This window comes from Columba livia, chromosome 16 (assembly GCF_036013475.1).
Source record: "Columba livia isolate bColLiv1 breed racing homer chromosome 16, bColLiv1.pat.W.v2, whole genome shotgun sequence".
Taxonomy (NCBI): Eukaryota; Metazoa; Chordata; class Aves; order Columbiformes; family Columbidae; genus Columba; species Columba livia.
Genome location: NC_088617.1, coordinates 228374 through 254434, shown reverse-complemented (window position 1 = coordinate 254434; position 26061 = coordinate 228374). Strand labels below are relative to the sequence as shown.

The window sequence follows — 26061 nt, the reverse complement described above, 5'->3', positions numbered from 1 at the left end:
CATGAATCTTTTATGATCAATTATGGACAAAAAAAAGAATTTTTGGCCTTGACACTTAATTTACTTTGAGATTAACACTTTCTACATTATTTAACTAAGAGGTTCTGAAAGTCTATTAACCTCTGGCTCACTGCTTCACTTGATAATTCAGCTCACTTAAATATTTTTTAATTGTGTTACTATTTAAGAGCCCCCAGGACAGCCTGTCTGACTGTGCTGTATTTCCCTTTTGGTTAAAGGTCTGTTCCAAAGCCCACCAAAGCCTCTGGTTGTCTTTGGATCAAGCCGTTAGCCTGTAATACTTTTAAAACACAACCATTTCCCTTATAGGAAAGCCCTGAGGAATTTTATACTGAGGAAACAAGTGAACAACTACAAAAATACCCTTCTAGAGCAGTTTCTCAAAGACCCTGTTGTAATTTAATAGAAAAGGTGATTCATTTGTATCATTCTTTATCTTTGATAAAGCAAACAGGCAACAGAAGTTTATCATTTCATACCTTTAAAGGCCTTCCGAAGCAGACAGTCCGCGAGGTTCCATGTTCCCTACTCCCTTTTGCAGGCTGCTGCTCACAAGTGCCCTGTCTTGGCCTAACTCTCAGGGCAGACAAGAGCAGCTTGGCCACTGCTGAGTGCTTCTGACAAACCCTTTCTGGCCCCATTCCCCAGTCCCACTTCATCCCCTCACCAGCTGCTCTAGCGATGGCAGCTTCTGCCTTTGTGGGAGGCCACCAGCAAGAGCTGACAGGTACTGCGCGGCAGGGCTTCTCACCACGGGTCCATCATCACCGACCCCCATGCAGCAGGTTCCAACCCCACAGCCTCTAAAGTCGTGAAGGAGGCAGCGGATGAAAGCATCTGCTTCCAAGGTTTTACGCTGGGACAAAGTCAGCTCATTAAGGAATTCTCTGTACGCGTACTGTAGCCCCCACCCAATGCTAAGCATGACCACATAGCAGATCTACACAGGGTAAGTTTATGTTTCCTGATCCTGCCTAATTCTTTCTACTTTTTGCAGGCAGTAGGTTTGAGCTTACATATGTACACCTCAGACTGCCTCATTCATTACCTTCCCTGGGAAAAGGAACCGCTTCAATTACCTTGTACAACACGGGTCTAAATAAACCCCTGCTTGGAAACACGTGCTTGGTTTTCAGAGGGTGCTGTTAGAAGTGTTAGCAGCATTCCAAGTGCTGCAGTAGACTTCCACACCACAAACACCATTTTATATCCTTTAGAACTGTGCACATCTAACAGCAAACAATAAATCTATCTTACTAATTACACATTCAGCTTGTTATAACCATCGTAAAACAAGTACAGCTGGTAAAGCCATGAAATGATGTCAAATCATATTTCTGCTTTCTAGAGAGAAGTAGGGTTATTTTCCAGTCTCCTGATGAAGCTGACTGTTCAAAGACACGTGTGGAAACAGCTGCCAACTAGGTCATCTACCTTTAATTAGGTAATGATATTGTCTTTTTTCTTACCCATTTAAAAGTGTTTGACATTCTGTAATTCAAAATGACTTAAGTGTTTATCATAAAAAGCTGCCTTAGGAAGAAACTGAAGCACATGGTTCTAAATCCAAGAGCCAGCATTTTCCCCTTAGCAGCCAAGTTCAGTTTGTTCAGCCACAGAGAGTTACCTTTTACTTTTCAAAGCGGGTATCTGAAGTATGGATAGCTAATGATATGGTTCCTAAAAGCCCTTAAAAATGTGAGTTTCAGCAGCCATGTGAGAAGAAAAGCCAGTATTCTTTAGGGCAACCGAGACTGACCAACACAAAATCTCTCTTAAAAAGTTGTCTGAGATTCAAAAGAAAACACCGGTATAACGAAAAATGCGTTACCTCATTCGGGCTGGAGTTAATGCTGTCTGGCTCGCTTCTGCAGGACACAGACACTGAAAGAACATCCCGGTGACCTATCTAGAGCAGCTGAACAATACAAGCTTTTGAAAAACAAGGGGCTACTTGCAATATGAAAGGGAGGTAAATTAAATTTTCACATGTTCAAAGGAAATACCACAGGACATATTTATACAAACGTGTCTGAAAAACTCAGCAGCATCTGTTTGAAAAGCTGTCTCGTTAGCTGCCCCCACATTCCCGATGCAATTTGGCTGGACAAGCAGTAATGCTAAAAAAATTAAATTTTACCTTCCCGTATCTGGATGCGAAGGTTCCCGTGAGTAAGGAGTGAAAAATAATTATCGTCTCATCCAAGTCCCACACAAACACACGCTGTGATGGCAGACGGGGTGGAAAGAAAGAAACACAGTTACATATGAAACAACTGCAAGAGTTCATTCAGTTAGGAAACACGTCCTGTTGGCCTAGAGCTTTGTAAGTTCACAAACCCTTTTGAGCAGACGCTTTGTGAAAGCGGGTGAAATGAAACATCAGGAATTTCAGAACTATGTGTGTGCTGGTCATTCTGAGAGTCTGCTCCCCTAAAACACAGGAGTCTCGCGTCGCATGGCAAGTCAGGGGAACAAGGCAGCAGACTTATAAAAAGCCCAAAGGCAAAAAAATCTATATATGAAGAATAGTTTGAGATGCTGCTAATACAGAAACTGAGCAATTATTTTGACTATCCATGTCTGCAGGGTCCAGTTACATTACTGTTTTATTCTGGCTCTTACAACTCACTAGTCTGATGGTGGGATTTGCTGATAGATGCAACTGTTTATCTTTGCTGGATTTACTATGGGAATGTAAATGAAAGTTACCACCTCAATCTCACTGTCAGCAGTAGGGGAAGGATCGTTGCTTCTTTTTGACCGGGCTCGTACTTTGCCATCTGACCCTCTGTGATGTCTGTCTGTTTCTGTATCTGCATCTTTTGCTGGTGTTGTTGAATATTCCCCTATTATGAAAAAAGAAATTCCAGTGTGAACTTAAATTTTGCACTGTATCATTATAATTAAAGCATGAAACTTTTTAATGGAGAGCACCAGAAACATTGTGAAAATACCATTGGGAAATCCGACTCTTCATGCCAATAGCTGACACTGTTAGAGAAATAACTTTTAAATACTAAGATTTGTTAAAGCAATTTAAAAAAACCAGCAAGACTGTATATATAACATTTTAAAACTTAAAAAAACTTAACACATTTTTCTACTGAAAAAACCCCAGCTTTTTGAATTTTACTCCTCCCTGTTTTTCAAGGGAGAAATTAGAAAGGCAATGGAAGAGGAAACCAATTCAACTTCCGAAATGATTTTGTTCTTTAACAAAAACCTGATGAATGCTTGTGGTTAAAAATATACTTTCAACATCAGCTTTTATTTAATGATACAGAACTAGCCTGTTTAGCCATATTCCCTTTCACAGAGGATAGTACTTTAAAAACAACTGAGAAGAGACAGTCAAAGGTGAACCTGCCTTGTATAAAGTATCTGTTTTGACTGGCTTGAGTTTTATAAACCTGTCCAGATTTCACTTACCTTACATTACAAATCCTTTCCAAACATAGTTTTCTTTTTACCTTGCTAAGTTGTGGCCTCTCCATCTTCCTAGAATAACCATATGCTTCTTCACAGAAGCCTGGATTGTGCCTAACAAGCCTTTTTAAAATCATCCTTTCTCAAAAAGGCTGAGATAAGATCTCAGGAACACAAAATCTTCCAACGGCTTTTAGAGCAACCTGTGATCACTTCTTTTTAAAAACCAATATTAGTTTATTTTTCTTTCAGAGCAACCACAGATGTTCGGATTTGGTTCATAAGTCAGCAGACCTACAATGGGCGTATACTGCAATCATCCACAAATTGTGTGGTGTTTCAGATAAATGCTATTGCATGCCAACGAAAATGTTAGTAGGGAAGCAATATCTGAGGACTGTACTCGAGCAGTACGTTGGAGGATCATAATCTGTCAGTAATTCCATAAACCGTGTGAGCTTTGAGACTTTAAAAGTTAAGCATTCAAAGAGGGGCCACAAATTTTTGAAACCTTTTTGTGTGGAATTCATCTTGAACTTTCAACGTAGACAACAAATCCCAAGAGCAAGGTTAGAGTGTTTACGTCGACAGGTGGCTGAGACTGCCAAACGGAACCCAGAAGAGATGCACCTACCAGCCAGCGACTCTGTGCTCTGACTGCTGATGTGCTGAGAAGACTCCTGCAGAGAGTACGTGGAGGCCGGGACTGCGGAGGGGCTGATGCTGTTTGCAGACACGTACGGGGAATTGTAGGAGGAGCTGTAATACTGTGAGTACTGGCTTTGAGGAAAGCTTGGATATGATGAATAGTCCTTTGAGGGAAAAAAAAATAACATCCAAATTCTGCGTATCTGGTTTTATCTTAAATGAGTAAAGCACCACAAAGGCAATGTTATCTACACACGCAGCAAATCACGGTTCAGGAATATTTCACTAGAGAACCGCATTTCATTCATTACAAAATTACATTGCTACTTCTCCCAAAGATACTCCTATTTTATTAGGATCAACTAATCAACAAGAGGTCAGAAATCAGGTGAATTCCGCTTTTTATAAAGGATTTTACTTATCAGTGCTGACACACTTTGTATTAGAGGGTTCAACAGTTTCATGTTGGAGTGAAGAAGGGCAGCTTTTAGAAGGGCTCTGATGGAACACACAGGCTCTGTAAACAAGGAAATATCTGAGAAATGAGAAGAACTGAATGAATAATTGGGAAAGGGAAGAAGCAAGACAGGCTGCATTTTTCCATGATCAGCAACATTTTCTGATCAGCTCTTAGAAAAGAAGTAACAATCGTTTTGGAGGAATGTTCACAGTTCAGAGTCAAATGACTCAGTGATCTTCCCTATCTACACAAAAGTGAACTAAAAATACGAGGTGCAAGCGACCCTGGGGAGCTGAGGTATCATGAGAACCTTTGCCTTGATTTTAAGGTTCCTAAACAAACTTAACACCATTATTCCTATACGTTTTGGGTTTTTTGTTGTGAGAAGCAGGACACTGGAATCAATCAGAAAACTTCTCTCTGGACAATTAAAACATACAAGGTTTAATTTGTTTATTTTTTTTTTTTTTTTCAATTGCAACTCCTGCTGTTGTCCACCTATTTGCTTTTTCAGATAAGAGAACTGTGTCCATGCTCTGGGGATTGTCTTTCAGCAAAAGGTTTTCGTTTCATCAGAAATGCTAATTAGTCTCTGGTATTAAGAAAAATTAAATAATAAATAGTCTTTGGAAAGACAAAAAGCACTTTCCTCCTTATCTGCTTCCACCTTTGTGACACAACTACGTCATTAACTTTCAGTCACTAGGGAGCTCTCAAGAACAAAGACTTGAGTTGTCATAATAAGAATTAAACTGAAAAGGAAATGAAAGAATTTCATTGTTTTCTCTTAAAGAATACCACAAAATAATGAAAACATCCCAATTATTTTTTCATGTTTAGGTGACCTCCCTACTTCAATCAAATGCACTTCTATCAGCATTTACTGACCATGATTTTATCCAAAATTAAAGTAATAAAGAAACCAACTTGTATTTTTAATAACAGTGGACAACAATGACCTTACAAACAAGGAGTTAAAATTATTGGCCAACCAAAGCACATTTTCTGGGACAGTGTATTCATTTATTTGATCCAATCAAGAAGAGCCCTTTGCTACTGAAGAACATCTGTCTCGTGTATATCTGCACGCTGTTTATTTATACACACGCATTCATCAAGGTATCTGAAGCATGAAGCCCACAGACAGGTGTATTCTCAAAGAAGGAAGGCTCCGATGGCTCAATCTTCATCAGGGTCTGCCAATGCCTCTCTCAAATTGTTCCTATTTATTACACAGTGCCAAGACAGCTCTCTGTAGAGGATGGAAAACATATCTGGAAGTTGTAAGATGGCAGAGGAATGATGAAGCTTTTGGCACTGCTACAGCAGCACAGCAGAGACTGCTGGGGCTTCCTCCTCCTGCAACGACCGCGCTCCGAGCAAGCCTGTGGAGCAACACACACCTCAAAATGAACCAAGATACCCAGAAGCCCAGCAAACGGACAGGCCACAGGAGCAGGACAAAACGGCATTCAGTAAAATACACGGCAATACCTTCCTTAAATGCATGTAAATACCAGAATAATCTCTCACATCTACCAATCTTCCAAGTGTTTCAAGTAAGTGACAATGTTGCCAATAATAAATGCTGAACCGAACCTGATGCACGGCACTGAATCCCGCAGAATTTGCCAGGCCGTTGGCTCCCTGGTAAATCCCTGTTGTGCCTACGGGAAAGAATACCATAGTCACAAAACACACCAGCAATCAAAGCAACGGGATATATTAATACAAATTATTGCAATCAGGAAGTACCTGCTCAGTAGAAAAAAACTATAGCACAAATCTTGACAAGTAAAGGCTGGAAAGATTTAGAGCTGTTACTGAGATCTGCTTACTGAAGAGCATTCAGAGACAACCATCACACACTAAAACACTTAAGGAGCTGGGAAACAAAGCTGGAAAACAAGGATTCAACCCAAATTTAAAATTCAGTTACTTCTTTTACCAATAAATAATGGAAGAGTATGTTTTATCATCTTCTCCTATAGGAAAAAACCTTCAGATTACATATACAACCACCCACACACTCTTTCATATGTAGGTATGTTTTGGAATCTGTCCTTATGGGCCAGGTACCTGGGAATTTCTGAAGACTCTGAAAATTTGCTCCCTAGTGTTGATATCCCAAGTATAAGAACCGCATTGCTGAGATTCTGGACCAGCGGGGAGCCAAAACATGCTGTGGTATTAGGCAGAGAAAGGATGGACAGGTGAGTCCTGTCCCAAACGAAGCAGCTGAGTCCAGCCGGGCCTCCTTAGCTGGACAAGCACTACCACAACAACTTCATGGGTGAAAAAGTAAAGGGTCAGAAAAGATCTGCTGTGACAGTCCTCCTTTCCTTGCCACCAGGGAGGCAGCGGGAGAGCTACAAGCTTCCCACCCCCTGGATCCTGCACCCCTGGCAAGTTCTAGCCTTGCTTTAACTCTAGTCTATGCTGTTTTCCATCTCCAAATTTTCCATCTCACATGGGTGGAGAACTCCCTCTTGAGTTTGTGTGGTCTGATGAGAAGCTGTATCTAAAGTCTTCTCCCAGTGTTTTCAACAGTGCTTGCTCCAAGGGCTGGATGTTCATGTACAGGAGGCAAAAGCTGCACTATGCTATTTTGCATCCTAACGGAAGGCAACAGGCTCCAACTAGCGCTCAGACTCACTCCTTCCACAGAGAAAAGAGGAATGGTTTTGGTGCTTCTTGGCCACAGTGGGCTCTTGTCTGGACTTCAGTTTGTCACCTCAAGTACCATCAGACTGAGCTCTAATCAGGCACTCAGCATTTTTTTTCTTATCTGGTTCTTACCACGTGAATGACTTTGAGCAGTGTTTTGAGTGCTGGTTTAACCACATGACACGGTGCATGTCTACATGTGGCAACCTTTCTCCAAAGATCCACTTGCTTGTTTTTATTTTAAGATGCCAGATTAGCTAGGGAATGGACAGCTGAACAAACTCCACGCTGCCAAGTGGAGCTACAAAGCACACGTGGTGAGAAATAAGTCTCAAGCCAAAAAGAAACAAGAGGGAGGACTCTGCCTTCCAGAACTAATTGGTTGCCACATGTAGTCTTTAAAAAGAAGAGGACAGAGAGAGGGAGAAGAGGGAAAAGAGGGTGCAGGTGCCTGCCAGGTACCGGCAGGCCTGGTCTCCCCAGGCTCCCTGCATGCGCTGGCTGGGGAGCGGAGCCCGCACAGGTGGGTTCAGGTGATGCCTCCTCCTGGCATTCACCGCTCGGTGCAGCAGCATCCAGCCCCTCGTCCTCCCCACAACCCACATGGGAAGATTTCCCGGAGCAGCGTGCCAAAGACAGATGCACTCAGCTACTGGCATTTCCCCACCTCCTGCCAACGCTAGGCACGAGTACGCAGCAAGATATTCCTGTGATAACGGAGCATTTCTCACTACAGCGAAGGGGAGCAGTAGAGCCTCAGTGCTTGCAGGCAAAAACAGCTTTCACAGAACACAAACCAGCTCTTGTACACCACATCTCAAAACAATACAGGGGGGAATTTTTTATCTTCCTAAACTGTCATTTAGAAACAATCCATCATCCTTTATTAAAGCTGTCAAAAGGGGGTTGAGCTACCTAGAGGGACTCACGCTTTATGTGTAAATTGTGATGAGAACATGTTTATTGCTGCGCTACCTGCACATGATGGCACAGCCTCCTGGCTTCCAAACAATCAGAGAGAATTATAAAAAGGATGAGAGGTCTGCACAATGAACTTACTCTGAACTTTGCATCAGCTATACAAAGCAAGTGTGTCCATGCACACACAGAGGTGGGACGTGAGCAGGAAGAGGGTAGAAACATAGTGGTGAGAGGATGGGGAATGACTCGTGCTTCCCACAGTACACTGTGACTAGACCTTATGTGGTGTATTCTACACTGCGGTTTTGTAGGATATATTTTCGCATTTTAGCTGGGCTACCCCAGGTCCCAGTTCAGGTGTCCCTACAGGCTGCTGCAGTCTCGCTCTCTCCGTCCAGAGGATTTCCAATAGGAAAGACTGTGGTGCAGAGTCAGAAACAAATCATCATCATCTTGATTTTTTTTACCTGCATATTTAAAGTTGTGAAAGTGCGTAAGACTGGTATTTTCTATAACCTTCGAGAGGTCTGGGAACAGATTTTGGCAGCTCAGGTTTTTCACTTGTTCTGGCCCTGTCATGGTACCCTGACCAAGCAGAAGTATCATTTGAGCATAGTCTGTCTAAATGGAGATCAAATACAACTCTCCTTTTCTGCTCCTACAGCATCCCATGTGGAGAATGCCCTCGCACCCCCCGCTTCCCTATTTCTTTCAAATGCTTTCCCAGGTAATACCACCTCTTGTAATATTCAGAGATAGACTGGAATGCCATTAGAAAGCAGCGCTTATGTGGAACGGGGCACACCTATGAAGCCTTTGGCAAGCAAAGTCCATAAACTGTCTGGCCCCCTCTCATTTCTGAGTGGATACTGCCCACCTCCATGGGACTTTTGCTTGCAAATATATTAGCTGTCTTTCCTGACCTCTGAAGACAGCACACTATCTCAAACCACAGATTTTACATTTGCAATACTGTAGATGTGTGAGCAAGTGATTTGTTTCCATCTATCTTGGTAGCTCAATGTCAAGTAATTGCATTCAAACTCCTACTTGCAAATCAGAAACAAGCCTAAGAACTCTCCCTTTGGATCTTGTCCATATGGAATACGGTTCACATCTGTGTTCAATCAAAGCAGTTGCTAAATGTCACAATGCCCTCATTCACAGGTAGCTTAAAGAACATTTAGCTGGTAATAAAACAATCTGGACTCTAGAGAAGGATAGCTCTTCAGATGTTTGGTACTGTAAATGTGCCTGTAAAGTATGTATATCACAAACACACTTGCATGAAAAGACACCACATAAAAGGCGTGCATATGCTGCACATATTCAGCGCCATGACTTTTCCCTGATAAGTAGATGTGGCCCTTCTCTATGAGTGTCCAAGGGCAACATGTCTAGAGAAACTCTTTGTGAGCTGATCAGTGGTATATTCTTGTTCTCATACAGATGGATTTCATTTGCTATTTTTCCCCATTCCCTTTTTAACTCAAGTATTTTAAAATCTATGCTATGGTCAATGATAATTTCAATGGTGTGTGATCGGGACTGTGCTCCTGCAAAACCTTCCATGGCAGCTTCTCCCTGCTCTCGGTTTCTCCCTTTCTGTCTTTTAGTCACTGCAATAACAGAATGTGTTTCTTCCCTTCCAGGTAACAGCAAGTAAAGAAAATTTCAATATCTTCAGAAGTAAACTCTGGCATTGCTAAAAGAAGGTTTTCCTTCAGCTTATGAATACACAGTAAGACATAGGAATATTGGTGTTTTAGGGGAGTTGTGATTACAGAGACTGGATGGGCCTGTTCACATCAACACCACAGCGAGTTTGAAAATCAGGTTCCTGTCCTTGCCTTTCTCAAGTCAGAGGGGCCCTGACACCAGGGAAGTGTTGTCCAGGTCTCCTGTTCTGCTCCAAAGAGAGTAAGCTGCTACACTTAAAAGAACAGATGGTTTGTGGTTCCAGTATTCCATGAAATAACAATCAGAGGAGGAGATAGCCAGGTTCAACACAGGTGGGCAGCATGGCATTTGTCACAGCTCTCTGGGTAGCCAGCGGCAATAAAGTCCACAACCACTCAAAAGATGGAACACCGGACTGAGGTAATGGTGTTCACAGGGTGGCTACCATGGGCACTTCTGAACATGCTTGAAACAGAACAATGAAGCTTAGATCCAAGCATTTCTTCTAACTTGCAGATGAATTGCACAGCGGTTCCAGGGAGAATTCTCTCAAAGGACTATTTGATCACTTACCACTAATAAAATAAATGCCTACAAGGTTCAGCTGAATTGCATGGTATTTTACAAGCTTGCATATAATGGCTTGAGTATTCTTACATCAGCAAGCTGTTTTCCTACAGGAAGCAATGTTGACTGTGAGTGATGCAGGAAAGGCCTCAGTCTAACTCCCAGCAGAGTCTGCATTACTCTGTGCTATGAAGAACATCTGGCTGAAGATTTGCATGGTCATTCAGAAGAGTTCTTTGCAGTGCTTTAGCTCTCTGACAAGCTAATGTTTCCTGCAGTAAATACGGCCTTCTTCAGGCTGCTGCCTTTTTAGTGAGAGGTTAAGTACTCATCAAAATTACCTCCCACCAGCTATACTCCAGTGCCTTGTAAGGTTCCAAATCCTACAACATCTGCCTGCATTTATTGGGCAAGAAAACTCATAAAATGTTGCATGGCTGTCAGCTGTGGAGGTATTTCAAGACTATCTGACCTGTTGAAAGAGAAGAAAAACTCAACCATATGTACTCTGCAGCATATTGCTCAACTGTTTGCCATTAGGAATAATGAACACTTTCCCCAAACCAGTCTTGTATTTCTGTCTGGAAAGGCTCAGACAGTATAGGGAAGAGCACACTGTATTAACCTAGATGGAAAGCATGATTCTACACCGTTACAGCACTTGACATCAGCAGTGTCTATTAAAGGACATCGCTCCCAGAAGCACATGAACACCTCCTGCAGATAATACTGATATGCAACCCATCTAAAATACGTCCATTCATCTCCTACTACAATCCCATTCAGTCCTGCTAGCCTGACCAGGTGTTTGAGGAAACTTCCAATGGTGATATAAAACACATCTTATGGTACAGTGTTTCTGAGTCCAAGCTCTGCCCCTGCCGCCGGCTTCTGGGAGTGCCCAACCCCCCGGGCCTCCAAGAGCTTTAACAAGCCATGACCGGAGCAGTTTTAAGGGACAGGCTTTTACCATCCTTTTGAGCCTGGTCACCTGTACAGCTCAATCCAGCTCAGCAATGGTGTTGAAAGTGCTGGATGGTTTATATTTACTCTCGGGATTTGAACCATGGGAAAGCAATTAAATTTTATTATATTTTGAGAAAGTGTTCCTTTTAACCTCTCCTATCAAATGATGCTGCAGCTATAGAAGGAAATCACACTGGATTGTCTTCAAAAACAAATCACAAAGAAATGTTTGGGGCCGTAAAGTGAACATCCTTACAACAATGATGTAGACTATTTCTGTGCAATCCCTTGTCGAAAAACCAACCAGCAAAACTGACTTTATTTGGATGACTCCACAGACACCACAGATGAAAGATTCCTCCAGCTGCAGTTTCATCCTGGACACAATCCTCTGCTGACAGATAACAAGACATGATAAAGGAAAGCTGGATTTGCCACCTCCTGTGCTGTTTAGTGGCTATGAGATTCCAGTTCCCAGGTCCGTATGAAAATCTAACTAGCCCTATAACATCTGCTGTCATGCAACAGGATAAAAATCTGGCCGGTGAGCACAGCCACATGTTTAGCAATTCCCTTCTGCTTGAGCAAGGTGAATCTCTAAATACCAATGGAAAAGAGTGATCTGGGCAGAGCGCTCTACTCTTTGACCCAACACTTAGGACCATGGTAACTCTCTAGCGAACACTCCAGAGCCAGGCATTTGCCCCATTGCTTACCCAGCCCCTTCACGATTGCACACCCCACCCCCCGCTTATTGCTTCACTCTCAGTCGTGACTGTCACGCCTGCTTCCATGGCCCTGATGCCGTCCTCTGCCGGGCTGACGACGGCCAAACAAAACTCTCACGCTTCCTCCCTCGCCGCTCTTCACACCGAGGAAAGAGTTCCTCCTAAACATTCGCAAACTGAATGCTTCAAAATACTCATTTTCTGCTTCTAACGCAGGTTAGTATTATTAATCTTCCTTTACACTGTTCCTAATTCTTTATCTACCTTAATCCATAAGCAAGGCCCATGCAGTGATGATGTACAAACAGCATCACCACCATCGCTGGGCAGCACTTGTACATTTTGTTGCTGTCTGAATGCCCAGTCAGCCAGCTAGACTTCACGGATGTTAAGTCTGACCTTTTGTACAGGACAACCACAGAATGTTAGCTGACGCTTCCCCTAGTGAACCAATGACTTCTCTTACACTCAAACATATCCTTCGAAAACTACCTGTAGGAGTTCTTAAGCACAGAGATTTGGACGGACACTCCAAAATGTAGGAAACAAGCTGGAAGAATGAAGCCTCGTGAAGTGCAAGCCAGCTTGCCACAGCAGGCAGCTAGGTGTGGGCAGAGCCCTCCTCCACACAGCCCTCTGGTGAAGCCTCCTCTTGAGCACCTCAGCAGACACAAGATACCTCCAAAGTACATGGTCTGTCTCAGAGAAGATTCCTGTTTTGGCCATACCACCATGTCTACAATTAATATCGTTTTGCCATTACTTCCGAGTTTCCACAGGTGCTAGTCAGCCAGGAGAACCTGTGTCCCCATATGAGCTTTAAGCCTTGCCACAAACCCCCGTGTTCTTCAGGGACAAAGACATTGACAATAAACCCCTGATGAGCCTGGACAGAGCAGAAGTTACAGATCATTTGTCAGCCCATTTCTCTCTTACAAACACACATTTGCTCCCCTAGCTTCAGGACCATTCACCCTGGTGTCTACTTCCAATGGCATATTCTCTTCCCAAGTCCTCCTTGTTTAATAAGGACCAAGGAATGAGTTCTAACTAGAACCTTAAAAAAAACCCCAAACAGTAAATGGGAGAAGTTAGTGTAGGGCTTTCTCCTTGAGCAGCAGTAGCACAGATCTCAGCAGCTTACAGCGCATCACTCACTGTCAACACCTTTGCCTCTCCCCTTGACTTCCCTCTCCTGTAAGATCGCTCATTTTAAAACAAAGTAAACGTAGCACAGGCAGCCCCTGGTGTTTAAAAATCTTTGAAAGGGAGACTGTGCTGTTATTCTCAGGAACCTTGTATTTACACTGTAAAAAGTGAGGTCTGACCCCTCCTGAAGAGAGGCCTCTCCCTGCTGGACTCACCACAGAGTGGAGCACAGCTTTACTGCCACAGTTTTAGACTGAAACTAATGCAAACCAGCTGTGAAGCAGAAGCTTTTGAAAGAGACTACTCATTTTCTACTGAGGTTTTAATTTAACAAATCTAAGGAATCTGAGTGACAGTTTGCTGAGAGCACGCTCTCACACTACTCTGTTTTCTGGGACTTCGGATGGATTCACTATCTGTGTGCCAAAGTGTGATCCACATTTCTCAAGCGTAGATTGAAATTTCCCCTTTTCACACATTTCATCACTAAGTACTTAAAGAATCAAGCTTAAAACTAAACATGCCACTTCCTTTGCAAAATTCATGCATGCAGAGCTAACTATGCATGCCAAGTAGATATTTATGGCCTCATATTAAATATCTAACACACAAACTGGCACACAATTGCAAGAAACTCAGGCATCTCTTGGAAAAAAAATTGTCTAGGTTATCCAGATATTAACAAGAGCCAAAATGTTTCCAGCACAAGAAAACATTTCAGTTGATTAAATACTCAGATTTTACTTGGTCTCAGGCCAGCAGAACAACTCATAAGCAATTCATTCCACAAACACAAGCAACATATATACTCTATTTCAAATCAGTGTTGCACAAAAGCAATGCTGCTTTCTATTCATTCTTTATTTGACAGCTGATCAGAATGGAGTCTACAAAGAAAACAAATGCTCAGCAGTAGCAAAGAATTTACTGCGTAGGTCTTTGGCCCCAAATTTATGTCTGTACCGAACTCAATACTGCCTTGCAATTCCTTGACAAAGGAAAACTACCCCAGTTACATAACTGAATCTTTCTTTGTAATGTAAAAAGTATTTTGTGGGTAGATAGATTTGGATATTAATAATTAAAGAGAAGCGGTCAAATCTTTTCCTGCCCAGCGACAGTATCTGTAGTGGTCTTTGGCCATAGTTTTAACTGTTGTGCAACTTCATAGTTTCATACCAGCTGTCATTTTAGCTATAACAACTGAAGAGCAAGGCATTGTCTAGGAACTAATAACAAGCTGAGAAGAGATGGCCTGATGTGCAATAAAGGGGTAACACATGCTCACGCAGCCACAGGAAACGCTCTATGAGCTGCCTGCTATCGCTCTTGCTGCAGAGCTGATGGTTTTTCTCTGTTAGCTGATGTGCTGGCACAGTTTTCTCTTTGTGTTTTACACAGCTCATTAAATGATAAGTTTCTTATATTCCAAAGATTTCTCCCTTGCCCTCAGTAGCAACAAGCAGTTTCCTCATGCCAGTTGAGACGGTAAGCCCTTTGGGGTAGAAGCTGAATCAAATCTTTGTATTTTATATTCAATTTCTGTCATTGAATAATAAGTTTACCAAAAGTCTGAGCAAATCACTGAAATGCTAAATTGTCAGAAAAAGTTTAAAATTAGAAAAAGGTGTGCTAAAAAGCACAATACACGTCTCGTATCTAGCCTAGGGTGCTGTTTGCGGATTTGGTGCTGTAATTGTACACTTACATCAGGACTGATTAAGAAATGGCATAGACCTTGAAGCAAGGTTTATTTACCAGCATCACAAATCTATCACTTTAAAGACAAAAACCCAATACAAGTGGTGACCTCCTCTTCCAATTCATGGCTCTAAATACGAGTGGCATCCCCAGATTGGTCACAGGCATATTTCAAATATCTTCACCTCATTATGAAATAAATTAATTTTGTAAATACAATAATGACATGAAACAACACTGCATACAGCACTTAAAGACCAAAGGAACATTCTATCCTTATTCTTGCTTTTTAGTAGATTCTGCTAGCACTGAAGAACTAGGATACAGTTGATCATTGGAGTGAAACATGAAAAGCTGAACGCTACCCCAGTACACCTGCGTCATCTGTGTTTGTAAGGAAACCAGACTCAAGAGAGTGGAGTTTGGCTTCAGAAGTACCATGTTACCAACAACAGCCACCAGGGAAGTGGGGCTGCCACCGGACATGCACCCCAGCTAGCAGCAGTGCGGGTACCAAAGAAACACGAGAGCAAACAAACCAGCACCAACTATTAATACATTGGCATTTACTGAAGAGGATCATTTGTCCTAGAGCACTGTGAGACAAAGTATTTGTCACCCAAGATGTCATTTATTCCTTGGTGACAGGCATAACACACCTACAACAGGCGCCTATTTGCTGGCCGGACCAGGTAACTCAGAAACGAGGGGACAGTGAGGAGGAATCACAGGGGCTGCGCAACCTGCTCAAGATGCAGCCTGCCCACCCACACCTGCCTGCAGGTGACTTCACTACGTTGCTCTGGGAGCTGGTTCTCAAGGAAGGTACAATGGGAGTAAACAATACTAAAATTATTTCACTTACATGCTTGAGCCATTACCATCTTAGAACACTTGCAGGGCTTAGCTTAAGAAATACTTTTTTCTCACAGTTTAAAACACAAAACTGAGCAGCATGCACTTCTGGAGATGCCTTTACTTGCTGATCGCCTGCACATCACTCTCTTCAAGATCTCTCTTTCAACATTTTGTCCTTGAAATGGAGATTAACAGCTTGATTCTTAAAGTCTCCCTGAAATTTGATTTTATAAATATATGAAAATAAAAATTTGCCCTTTTCACCCAGAGTCCCTGCCTGGGTCAGCAACTTGGTGAGCAAAAGGACCAATGTGAATTTAGCAGACGTCTCAGTGGTCCTGGAGCTGGGTGACAAGGAGAGCGGCCTGCTCGCATTAGGGAGACAGGCGATCGCCCCCTTGCCCCCGAGTGCTGTGGCGTGGGAAAGCAGGGGGCTCGCATTCCTCGGCAGCACTCAGCACCGGAAGGCTCCTGGCTTCTCACTCCAACCTTTCACTAGCACTCAGCAAGGTAAATAAACCGTACAGTCAGGGAGCTTCAGATTGTTCCCCTCACGAGCAACGGGAAGACGGGTGGAAATATTTGTTTACAACAAGAAGACACTTATTCCTGCTCCCTTTGCCTTGGAGTGAGCACCTGCCACTTGCAGAAACTGCTTTTTTTCTCTTTTCTTTTGCATTAAAGGCTTAGTGAGCTGGCTGAAATGATCTTCCTGGCATAAAAGTCTGAAAAGAAGTGATTTCACCTCATACCATAGCATCGCGCTAGGGAACGTTATCTGACAGCACTTTAGGCACATTTGTGCTCACACACATGTGCGTGAAGTTCCTCCCGGCCTGTTTGGGTACAACTCATGGTTGTGTCGCTATTGTTTGCAAGTGTAACATTTTCAAGTGCTAATGCACAAAATTTACTTGTCTAAACCTCTTGACCGAGCAAAGGTGCCATCTTAAAAACTTCAGTCCCAAGTGAGTCAAGAGTTTGCCTTCTCAAACAGCTCAGATTGTTCTAAGCTAGCAAAGTACATGTGGAGGCTGTGTTCTGAGGAAACACACACCAACAGAAACCTAGACAGAAATACAGTGATCTTCCAAGGCAGCAAAAGAAAACATCAGTCCGTTGTCAGTAGTGGTGTTACAGCCAGCAGTATCTGACCATACAGCAGGTAGTCTGGAGGCAGCACAGCAGCTGCTGCTCCAGGAGAGCACTGACCGGGCACTTCAGCCTGTCAACAAAGTTGTGACACTCCAGCACCTACAACTCCTGGTAACTGCAAGCCACAGCTTTACTAAAAAAATAGGACTTTGGCTGCTGACAGTGTAACACAGTCTTAAAGCAAGGAGCAAAACAGAAGCCAAAAACTGAACTCCCGTTAGGAGCAGGACAGGTGAGGTTTGTAGGGGTCAAGGTGAGAAAAAAAAACCCCACATAGACTACTTTTGTGTGCGTGTACCACATTCAACCCAGGTGTCAGCATGTCCCATGAGGGATTCAGGCCACAAAAACCACCTTAGTGTTAGGGAAATGTGCTCTGACAAAACTAGTACATGAAGTCTCAAGAGAGGGTCACCTCTCAGTCTTCAGCTTTCTTAAATAATTTCTAGAATAAAATGGGGACTTACAGATACATGGCAGACTTATCTTAGCAGGTATTAGCTATGCCTTAACAGTAAAAAAGTGTTATAGTATCAATATCAGCTTTTAAATAAAAATAGTTGACAGAATATACAGTAATTGAACCACAGAGCAGTTTCTCCAGGACAGCACAGAGCAGAAGCGTAATACTAACGTTACTGTTTGCATGGAGTGTGAAACCACCTTTGTTTGCTTCCACTTGGCGTCTAGGAATTCACAGTAACACAACAGTCCCAGGTATGCAGTCACAAAAATAATTTTTAAAAAGAAGACAGTTTCTACAGAAATGCAAAGCTTTTATTGATCAGTTTTGGTAGGATATAGCACTGCTACATCCAGTACCTCAGCCAGAAATTAATTCCTTTATGAGCAAAACAGATCTATGGAGAGTTACCTCCTTCCCTTCCCTGCCCTGACTGCCTGTACCGAAGCTTTTCACTGTAATTGCAAAAGAGGAAGAACTGGTCTAATAGGAGGGGGTAATACAGGACTCTGGCTTCCAGAGCATGTCCTGCAAGGCACCAGGCTGTACTCACCATGCATCTGGTACGTGTACGGTGCTTGTCCAGCTGCTGGGGTACTGAAGCTGGATCCATAGCTAAGAAACCCACTCTGTCCCGGGGAATGGCTCAGGCTGTCCTCTGTTTTGATGCCTTCAGGGCATAAAGTAGGAACCAAGAGCAGAACGTGAGTGTCATAGAAAGGTGGGAAAAAGCAAGTTTAGGCATTAACTCTTTTTTTTTTTTTTTAATTATCTGCATTACCCGAACAGGTCTCTTAAATAAAACGGTCAAGGCAATCAATCACAAATAATATTTGAGTCAGCTACATCCTGTATCCACACCTGAATGAACTTTTGCTAAGATGAGGAAAACCATGAATAATATTGTTTTCAAAAACAATTTCTGAACAAACAGTTTTGTTTTAGAATTAAACTAACTCATTGACTCTTGAACTTTCTGGATGGTTATCAGATGCAAGCAATGATTAACAAAGCAACAGGACCTTCAGCACAATAACCTCAAGACTTCTATTCTCAATGGAGTTACCTTTTCCTTGTGTTGCATTTTCAGCTTTGGTAGCAAAACGTTTATTGGCTAGCCATACAGGAGGGGTTTCATCGATTCAGTCAGATACAACATACTAGGAACAACAGGTAAATACTGAAGCACATAAATATTTTCATTATGAAGATCAGACAAACTGACAATTTACAGAGGGAACAGTGATAGCTGAATTCAACATTGCAAGACTAAACCTTTGCTGCTAGTGAAAGGGGTCGATATTTTATTCCAAGATGCTGCTGAGATTGTACAGCTGTATTATTAAAATAAACAGCTGAAAGGCGCGTCTTATGAACCCTTTGGGCACGATCCTTCCCTCCTTTGCATCTGTATTTACACAAAACAAAAAAGTGGACACACCCTGAATGCTGGGCCTAAACAAAGACCCTGCTGATGTTCTGGCCTTGGATTTATTCACTTCCCATGCCGTTGTCATCTTTTAGCACTTGTAGGCAAACTTGCCAAAAGACAAGTTGAGTTTCGTGGGCCTTTCACCAAACATGCTGTTTTCTAGCTTAATGACTCTTAAAAGCAAGAAGTCTGCATTTGCTCAAGTTGGGAATAAGTTCTCCCAGATAATGTTTTCTCTAATAAAAATGACTTCCTTTAGCTTTAGGTGAGAATAGCTGCAATGCAATTTGAGTACAAGTTAGTAACAAGATGACAATGCTGCATTGTGAAATGCAGGAAGTTTATCTGGACAGTGAATGAACATGTGTTGGTGCAAGCGTACGGCTCCGTTACTGCTGGGAAAGCAAAGGGATTTGCGAGTGTGCGCAGAGAAGCCGCTTTTCATAACATCCCATGCTTTTCAATTACATCAGCACTCCGCATGCGAGCATTCAACCTACCCCAGCTACAATTAATCTTCAGCGAATGGGCCTTTTTGGAACTCTAAAAATCGTTGTCAGACAGCGAAATAACTTAGCACCAAATTAATTTCCACACAATGTTCTGTTTTGTCTAGAAACTGGCTGAGTTTTATTTTTGTGCCTAAAACCAATACTGCTTCATTGTTCTTGGTTGTCAGCCAGGTGGAGTTTTTCATATGCTGTGTTGAGTATCTTAGAGAGGGTATAGGGGCTGGGGGAGGGAAGTCACTGCTCAAGGATGCTAAGAGGTCATCCACGGGATTTATAAGCAGCATATGGGCCTGACGCATGTATGCCCTAAAGACTCTAGGCAGTAGCAAATGGCTCTACTTTCACCTGCTCCAACAGGACAACTGTTCAGAGTTTGCCTTGGAAATCAGCCAGCTGATGCAAACACACCAGTAGCTCCAGGAAAGGGTCTCAAAACATTCCTCTCATCATACCGGTAGAGCTTGGGCTCTGCCAAGCCCATTTCCCTGGCCTTCCAGACTCTCGCATGGAATTTCCCTTCAGTAAAAGCTTTGTCAATGGCTGTACAAAAGCTTCTTGTTGGGAAGAGATACTGTATTTGCCAAGCAAACAAAGGTGTTTAAGAGCACAAGAGAAAACAGGAACGGAAACAGAACCACCATATGAAGCCATTTTAATGCTGCAAGATTCAGCACTCACAGGATCAGCTGGGAATAAGGAACCCAAAGCTTTCTAAAGAGCTGTACGTAAGCAAGAGCAGTATCTCTTTGGTCCTTGGGAGTGGAAAGAATTTCCCAGCTCTCTCAAGAGCTCAAACTTTCCATGAGGAGCTTGAGGACACCCTTAACACTCGGTTTAGCAGGCATTCCCCATCAGGAGTGCTGGTTTTATCAGTCCTCTGCCTGAATCCCCCAGCTGCTCATGCCCAGTGCCGCCGCCCCACAGCTGCTGGCCGGGCTGTGCAGAAAGCAGGAACAAAGCTGACTGCAGTGCAACACGTTTACTGCACCTACAGCTAACGACTGTCCATTTAAATATTAACAGTCTTCCAAACCCAAAGTACCCTGTATCATATTTCACTTAAGCGTTATTCTGCTCTCTGTCTTGGTTCTTCCATAATAATATACAAAAACTTTTTCTTAAAGTAGCTTGCATCATTGAAACTCCAGGAAGAAACAAGGAAGGCAAAGTGTAGTTTACCTAAATATCATAATTAACGCAAGAGACTTTGTCTTGGCAACGAGTCATGGGAACACTCACCAGATACTACTCGTAAGTGACACATCCTACTGTTTCTCATGCTAATATCCTACTACTGACAGGCTCCAAACTTAACTAGTTTGCAAGATCATAACCCAGGATAGAAAGAGCTGACAAATAGTTCAAAAGTAATCCTAACATTTTTAACAAAGTCAGATTTTCCTTTAAGCCTAAGAAGAGAACATTGCCGAGACCGAAATGACCTTTCATTTTAAAGCTTAAAATTTCAACTATATTTTTCAAGGAGCAAGAGAAAGATGTCCTCAAAGGTACCACGATGTCAGAGTACTCACTGTAGGGTATGGCATAGGGCTGCCCTGGAGGAGGATAGGCAGTGTACGCAGCAGCCTGCTGGATTCCCGCGCTGTACTGGGTCTGTCCATACGTTGCCATTGTTGGAAAAGATGGGACTGTCACTATATGGGGATAATGTCTATGGAGAAAAAGAAAACAGAAGGTCTAAGGCACTAGTTACTGTACCTGACCTTCTAGAGCACATGTAGAACACTTCTAGACATTTTGATAGAATAATATCCAAAGTATGATGGTGAATGTTTTGGTAACTCAGAATCGACTAGACTGAGGCAAAAGTTAGTTTCAGTATATGGCTTCTGATACAAGCTATTAAGATTATGTAAATGAATGGGGACTTTAAGACTGCATAATATGTGCAAGTTAATAAAATCACCATTGATTTTTCATGTTTCATTTTGAGTTTGCCAAAAAAAACGAGCGACATGGGAAACCTCTGACATTTCAACATATTCCTCTGTGGTAACTCATAAACACAACAATATTCAAACCGATAAGGTTTGGATTCCCAGGGGTATGAAAGTACACTGCACAGTACTTCAAACCTTCTTTCACTCCATATCTAACAAGATTAAGAACCAGCTACTTCATTGGGGCCAGAAACATGCAGGGGAACAGGTGGATGGGCTTAAGGCAAATGCTTTGTAAGGTGACAGAAGTCTGCACAACAGTCTGTTCAGCAAAACATGGTTTTTAAATGACAGCATTTGGCACAAGCACTCACTTTGTGGAGTAAAGATGGAGGGGACACTGTGGTGCTGCTTTGCTGCTGCCTGGAAAACAAAATTAAAGGGTCTCAGATTTTCATCATGTTCTGTTGTTTGGCCAAACTGATACCACTGTTGTACCACTGCTGGTTTGAAAAATATACACAGGAATCAGAAGACTTTGATTTTAGTGAATCTCCACAAACTGAAGTAGGTAAGAAAGTTATTCTCCACTTAATAACAAATAAAGATTTAGGTTTTAACTGAGGGTGAAACTGAACAATTGAGCTACCAGTTTCTTCTTCTCGTGGAACCAATAACAATCATGAAGCTGGTCTTTAGTGGAATGACTTCTATCCTAAAGGCTATAGAGGCAACTACTATGATTATTGATGTAAGCTCACTGCACTTTTTGCCCTTTTGATTTTTTTTTGCACTCTCCTAGACCATAGCTCACTTTCTTTAATGTTAATTAAAATAGAACAAATCAAAATAAATATTAAAAGTACATTGTAAATCTCCTTACTCTTGAATTTTTTGAGTTAACTATAACCTACCTTCTTGACCCACCAGCAAAACATCAAACCAGTAGAAAATGTATCATACAGGTTATATGTGTAAGATGCCTCCCAACGAACCAAACTGTTGTGTCCTCCAACACTACCAAAGAAAAATGTGCCACCCTATTCAGAGATAAATTTAGGTTTAATTAATTAAAATCTAAAAAAAAAACCCCTAAATTAAAACCTGTAAGTTGTCTGTGAGTATCATACCTAAATGCCACTATGAGTACTACACAGGTTGCATCCACAATGCCATCTGAATTGTGCTTCTCAGTTCCTGTCTGGAGCTGTTAGATGTTATTACAGCACGACAAATGCCAAAACACCCTCACAACCACCAATAACAGCATTAGGTACAACAGATTCAGCCTCTCTATCTGCTGGCTGCATCAATGAACAGGCCAGACTAATTGCACACTGCTTCTCCACGCAGGGAGAACACCAAGCACCACGTTGTCTGCTGACGGTGGCACCACCATCCTCGACATTGCTGCTGGCATCTATAGTGAGGCTTGTTATGGATAGGAAAGTATCACCCAGTCTCATGGAGAAGATGATCTCTCAACTACAGGTGCGCATGCTGGGTGGAAAGGGAGATCCCTGCAGCATCCCCGATGCCTTCGCGTTGCTACCGCCAGGCAGGAAACATTTGCAGCGCTGTCCCACGCACCGACAGCGACATACCCGCAACGCTGTAGATGGATTGTCTTCAGGACGAACATACGACCCTGAAAGACCTTAGAAAAGTAAAACCCACCAGCAACCCTGCCTTAGCTCCTCTTCCTATAAAAAATGCAGGCAACACTAACCCATTTCCTAAGCAACAGGCAGAGAGGCTTAGTTAAAAATAAAAATTACAAACGATAGTGTTATACAAATATACATATTCATTTACACACTCATATATAGAAAAAAAATTAAATCCAATATGGGCTTACCTGATTCACCTTCAAACACGCTATAAAAAGTTTGCTTTGACTTACCTGAAAGAAAAAAGTTTAGAAAATTAGATTTTTAGACTGTGAAAAAAACCCTATAGCATTTCTGCCACACTGTTCCTTTTCAGCAAATAGAATTGCATTGAAGAAATATACTTTTTTAGTTTTCTCTCGTTTAATTCATATTGCCTTTTACAGCAGAACAGACAGTTTGAGCATAAGATTAATTTCTTTTCCATAAGAAAAATTTTACATCTTCAAATTTTTAATTTTTTAAAGAGGTAAGTACAGACCAGATACACCTGCCAAGAATACCACAGGGGATTTACTGCATATGAATATGCAATATGCCACTGCCATTGCCAGAAAAAAGAGCAAGTTAAACCTACACGTGTTTCTACCCAAAAGAGCAGCACTACAGGCAAAATGTGCATTTGAAAATTATATTGATGTAATTGCACAGCTCATGAGAAGCACCCATGAAAATAGCAGGCCAGACATCTCCATGGGCATCCATGTAAGTATTGCTACTAGACTTGCTAAAATGAAAACTATATGTTGAATACAATTGTGTGCACTTATTGCATTAAAAGCTCTGTCAGTCTGAGACTTGACAAACACACCAGTATTTTGGGGTTTTCAAAATGCCAAGAAAAATTTTCAAGGGAATGAGCGTAATCTTGGTAGCACAGGAGATCATTCCATAGAAAAATAACCATAACACTTCTGTAAGAAATGTATCAACATGAGCTGCCGCTAACAAACTGGCATCCAACTGCACAAGTGCTATGCTGGCTCTTATTTATATCCCATAATAACAAATAGCTCCTGCACTGAGTAGTTTACAAAATGATGTATTTAAAAAATCATTTTTAGCTCTAATCTTTTATGTAAACACATACATGTAAAAGGACGTTTCCTTTAGATTGTTATCCCTTCAAATGCTCTTGTAAATAGGCAGTCATGATGTACGTGATTTAATCAGGCAATTTCTAATGCCTTAGCAAACATGCAAGCAAAACACCTCCTTGGCTTCTAAGAACCTCTAAATGAAGGGTTAAACATACTACTAAAACATAATAGCCAGTGCCTTTTGCTAACTCCCCTCCAACAGGAAGGCTGACAGATCCTGACCGCAGCAAACAATAGCTGGGATTGTACTAGCAAGAACTAGTTCAGCTGCATCACTTGCCAATAATTTTTTTAGCAGATTTAACATTCTTCTGTTTCCTTCACTTGAACAGTATGATGGGGGGAAGGAGGAGGAGAAAAGCAGATGAATTTCCATCAGAGCCTCAACCACTGAAAGAATTTGTCCTTGGTACCTGCCAAATGTGAAACTCCAGACCAGAGGCCAGCATAGCTAACCGTTTGGAGGTGGGGGCAACGATCGCAGAGCGATGCACGCAGGGGCACGGGGCTGCTTTGGCAAAATGTTTCCGGCTGTCCAATACACTGTTAGGCCTGGGAGCCCCAATGCTCCCCATCCCAACAGCAGCAGCACAGCCACTAAGTACAGGGCTCATGTTCATGCCACCACTGCGGCTCTAGTGGGGTCAAAACAAAGACTACCAACTCTACACAAAATATGTTTTATATCTGCAATGACTCCAGTGAAGCAAACATAAACCTGCCTGGGTGCATATGTATGCATCTACTGTACACAGATATATATCTGCGTATAAAACATTCAGATTCTATTTGTGTTCAAACCATTGCTGAACTAAAGTACTCAGCCACAACTGGAGTATCTACAAAGAAAACATTCAAAAATCTCAGTTGCTCACTATAATGTAGAACTAATTGTAAATAAAAGAGGCAGCCTACCTTCTATGTCATCTGGAGCCGTGGCATAAATGTTGGAAAGGTTAAGCTTCAGTCTGTCAGAGCACTCTCTATTTACAGTCAGGCTGGGTGATACCACTAGATCTAGCATTTCCTTATACCTGAAGGAAAACAAAGGAAAAATATAATTTATTCTTTAATTATGCATGCTTACTAATGATTCAAATTTTTTTCCCTAAGAGTATAAATATTAAAGCTGATTACCTAAACCCAGGCTTCATATAAATTCCACATAATAACATTCACTAAGTTTTCATCAAAGGGAAATGCTAAATTAAAATGCAGTACTTGCTGCCTTGGAGATTACACCCATCTGATTAATGCTTTCCCTTTCTTCCTGGATTTTGTCACACGAAAACTATATTTCCTTATCTCTCATGCGCCATCAGAGTGAGAATGTATACATCAGTGTTCAGTGAATCCAGAACAGACTATTAAGGGCTGAAAATGAAGTTTTGGGCAGTTAACATTGCTATGCAGTCTTATGAGATAATAAGGTTAGTACTGGTGGTGGCATAGGTTTTCCAGGGGACACCTAAAGCTGGTACCTAACTACAATGTCCTGACCATTAGGTGGCAGCGATGCAAGGACAGTCCTTTTCACATAAATAATCTCATCTGATTTAACCCAAAATTTCAAATGTACAACATAGAGAACTTGAGCCTCCAAAGCAAAACATAATTGTTTGTGTGTGGTCATGACCTGCACTATAACGAAAGCTTACAAACTCTGCTTTACACAAACAGTTCAGAAAAGAGAATGACTAAATCATTACTTCAGGCAGTATGCACAACCTCAATAGATTTATTCATCTAAATACCACCATTTTCCATACATGTATCTAACTCCAGCTATACGCCTCAGAACTGGGCTCCGAGGACACTTGAAACAGACCTGCTTGCTTCCCTTGGAAGTGTTGGATGTTTTGCAGGGGTACAACATTTGGCATTAAGTGCACTGATTTACATACCTGTGTTTGCAAGTTTGTCTAAAGACAACTGGGTGAGTACTGTAAGGAAACTGTGTGTTACATTAGATATCTGCATGATGGCTTCTATGCAAGATGTGTTTCCAGCACACCTCTACCCCCATAACGTTC

The 26061-nt window shown here is 42.0% G+C and overlaps 1 protein-coding gene across 30 annotated transcripts in view; it reads right to left on the bottom strand.

Moving 5' to 3' along the window:
• Positions 1–26061, bottom strand: part of EYA2 (EYA transcriptional coactivator and phosphatase 2) — an 87500-nt gene that overhangs the window by 22077 nt on the left and 39362 nt on the right. For 16 of the 30 annotated variants that reach the window (XM_065031751.1, XM_065031753.1, XM_065031761.1 and 13 more), the window contains exons 2-9: positions 24944–25062; positions 21633–21681; positions 20890–21029; positions 17967–18083; positions 6158–6225; positions 4085–4262; positions 2737–2870; positions 2162–2245 (exon numbers count right to left, since the gene is read on the bottom strand). In XM_065031751.1, coding sequence (XP_064887823.1) covers positions 2162–2245; positions 2737–2870; positions 4085–4262; positions 6158–6225; positions 17967–18083; positions 20890–21029; positions 21633–21681; positions 24944–25052 — 879 coding nt within the window. In that variant the 5' untranslated portion in view covers positions 25053–25062. Of the gene's footprint in view, positions 1–2161; positions 2246–2736; positions 2871–4084; positions 4263–6157; positions 6226–17966; positions 18084–20889; positions 21030–21632; positions 21682–23116; positions 23162–24943; positions 25063–26061 lie in introns of those variants that run through there. The other 14 variants (XM_065031744.1, XM_065031743.1, XM_065031745.1 and 11 more) reach the window with 2 other exon arrangements.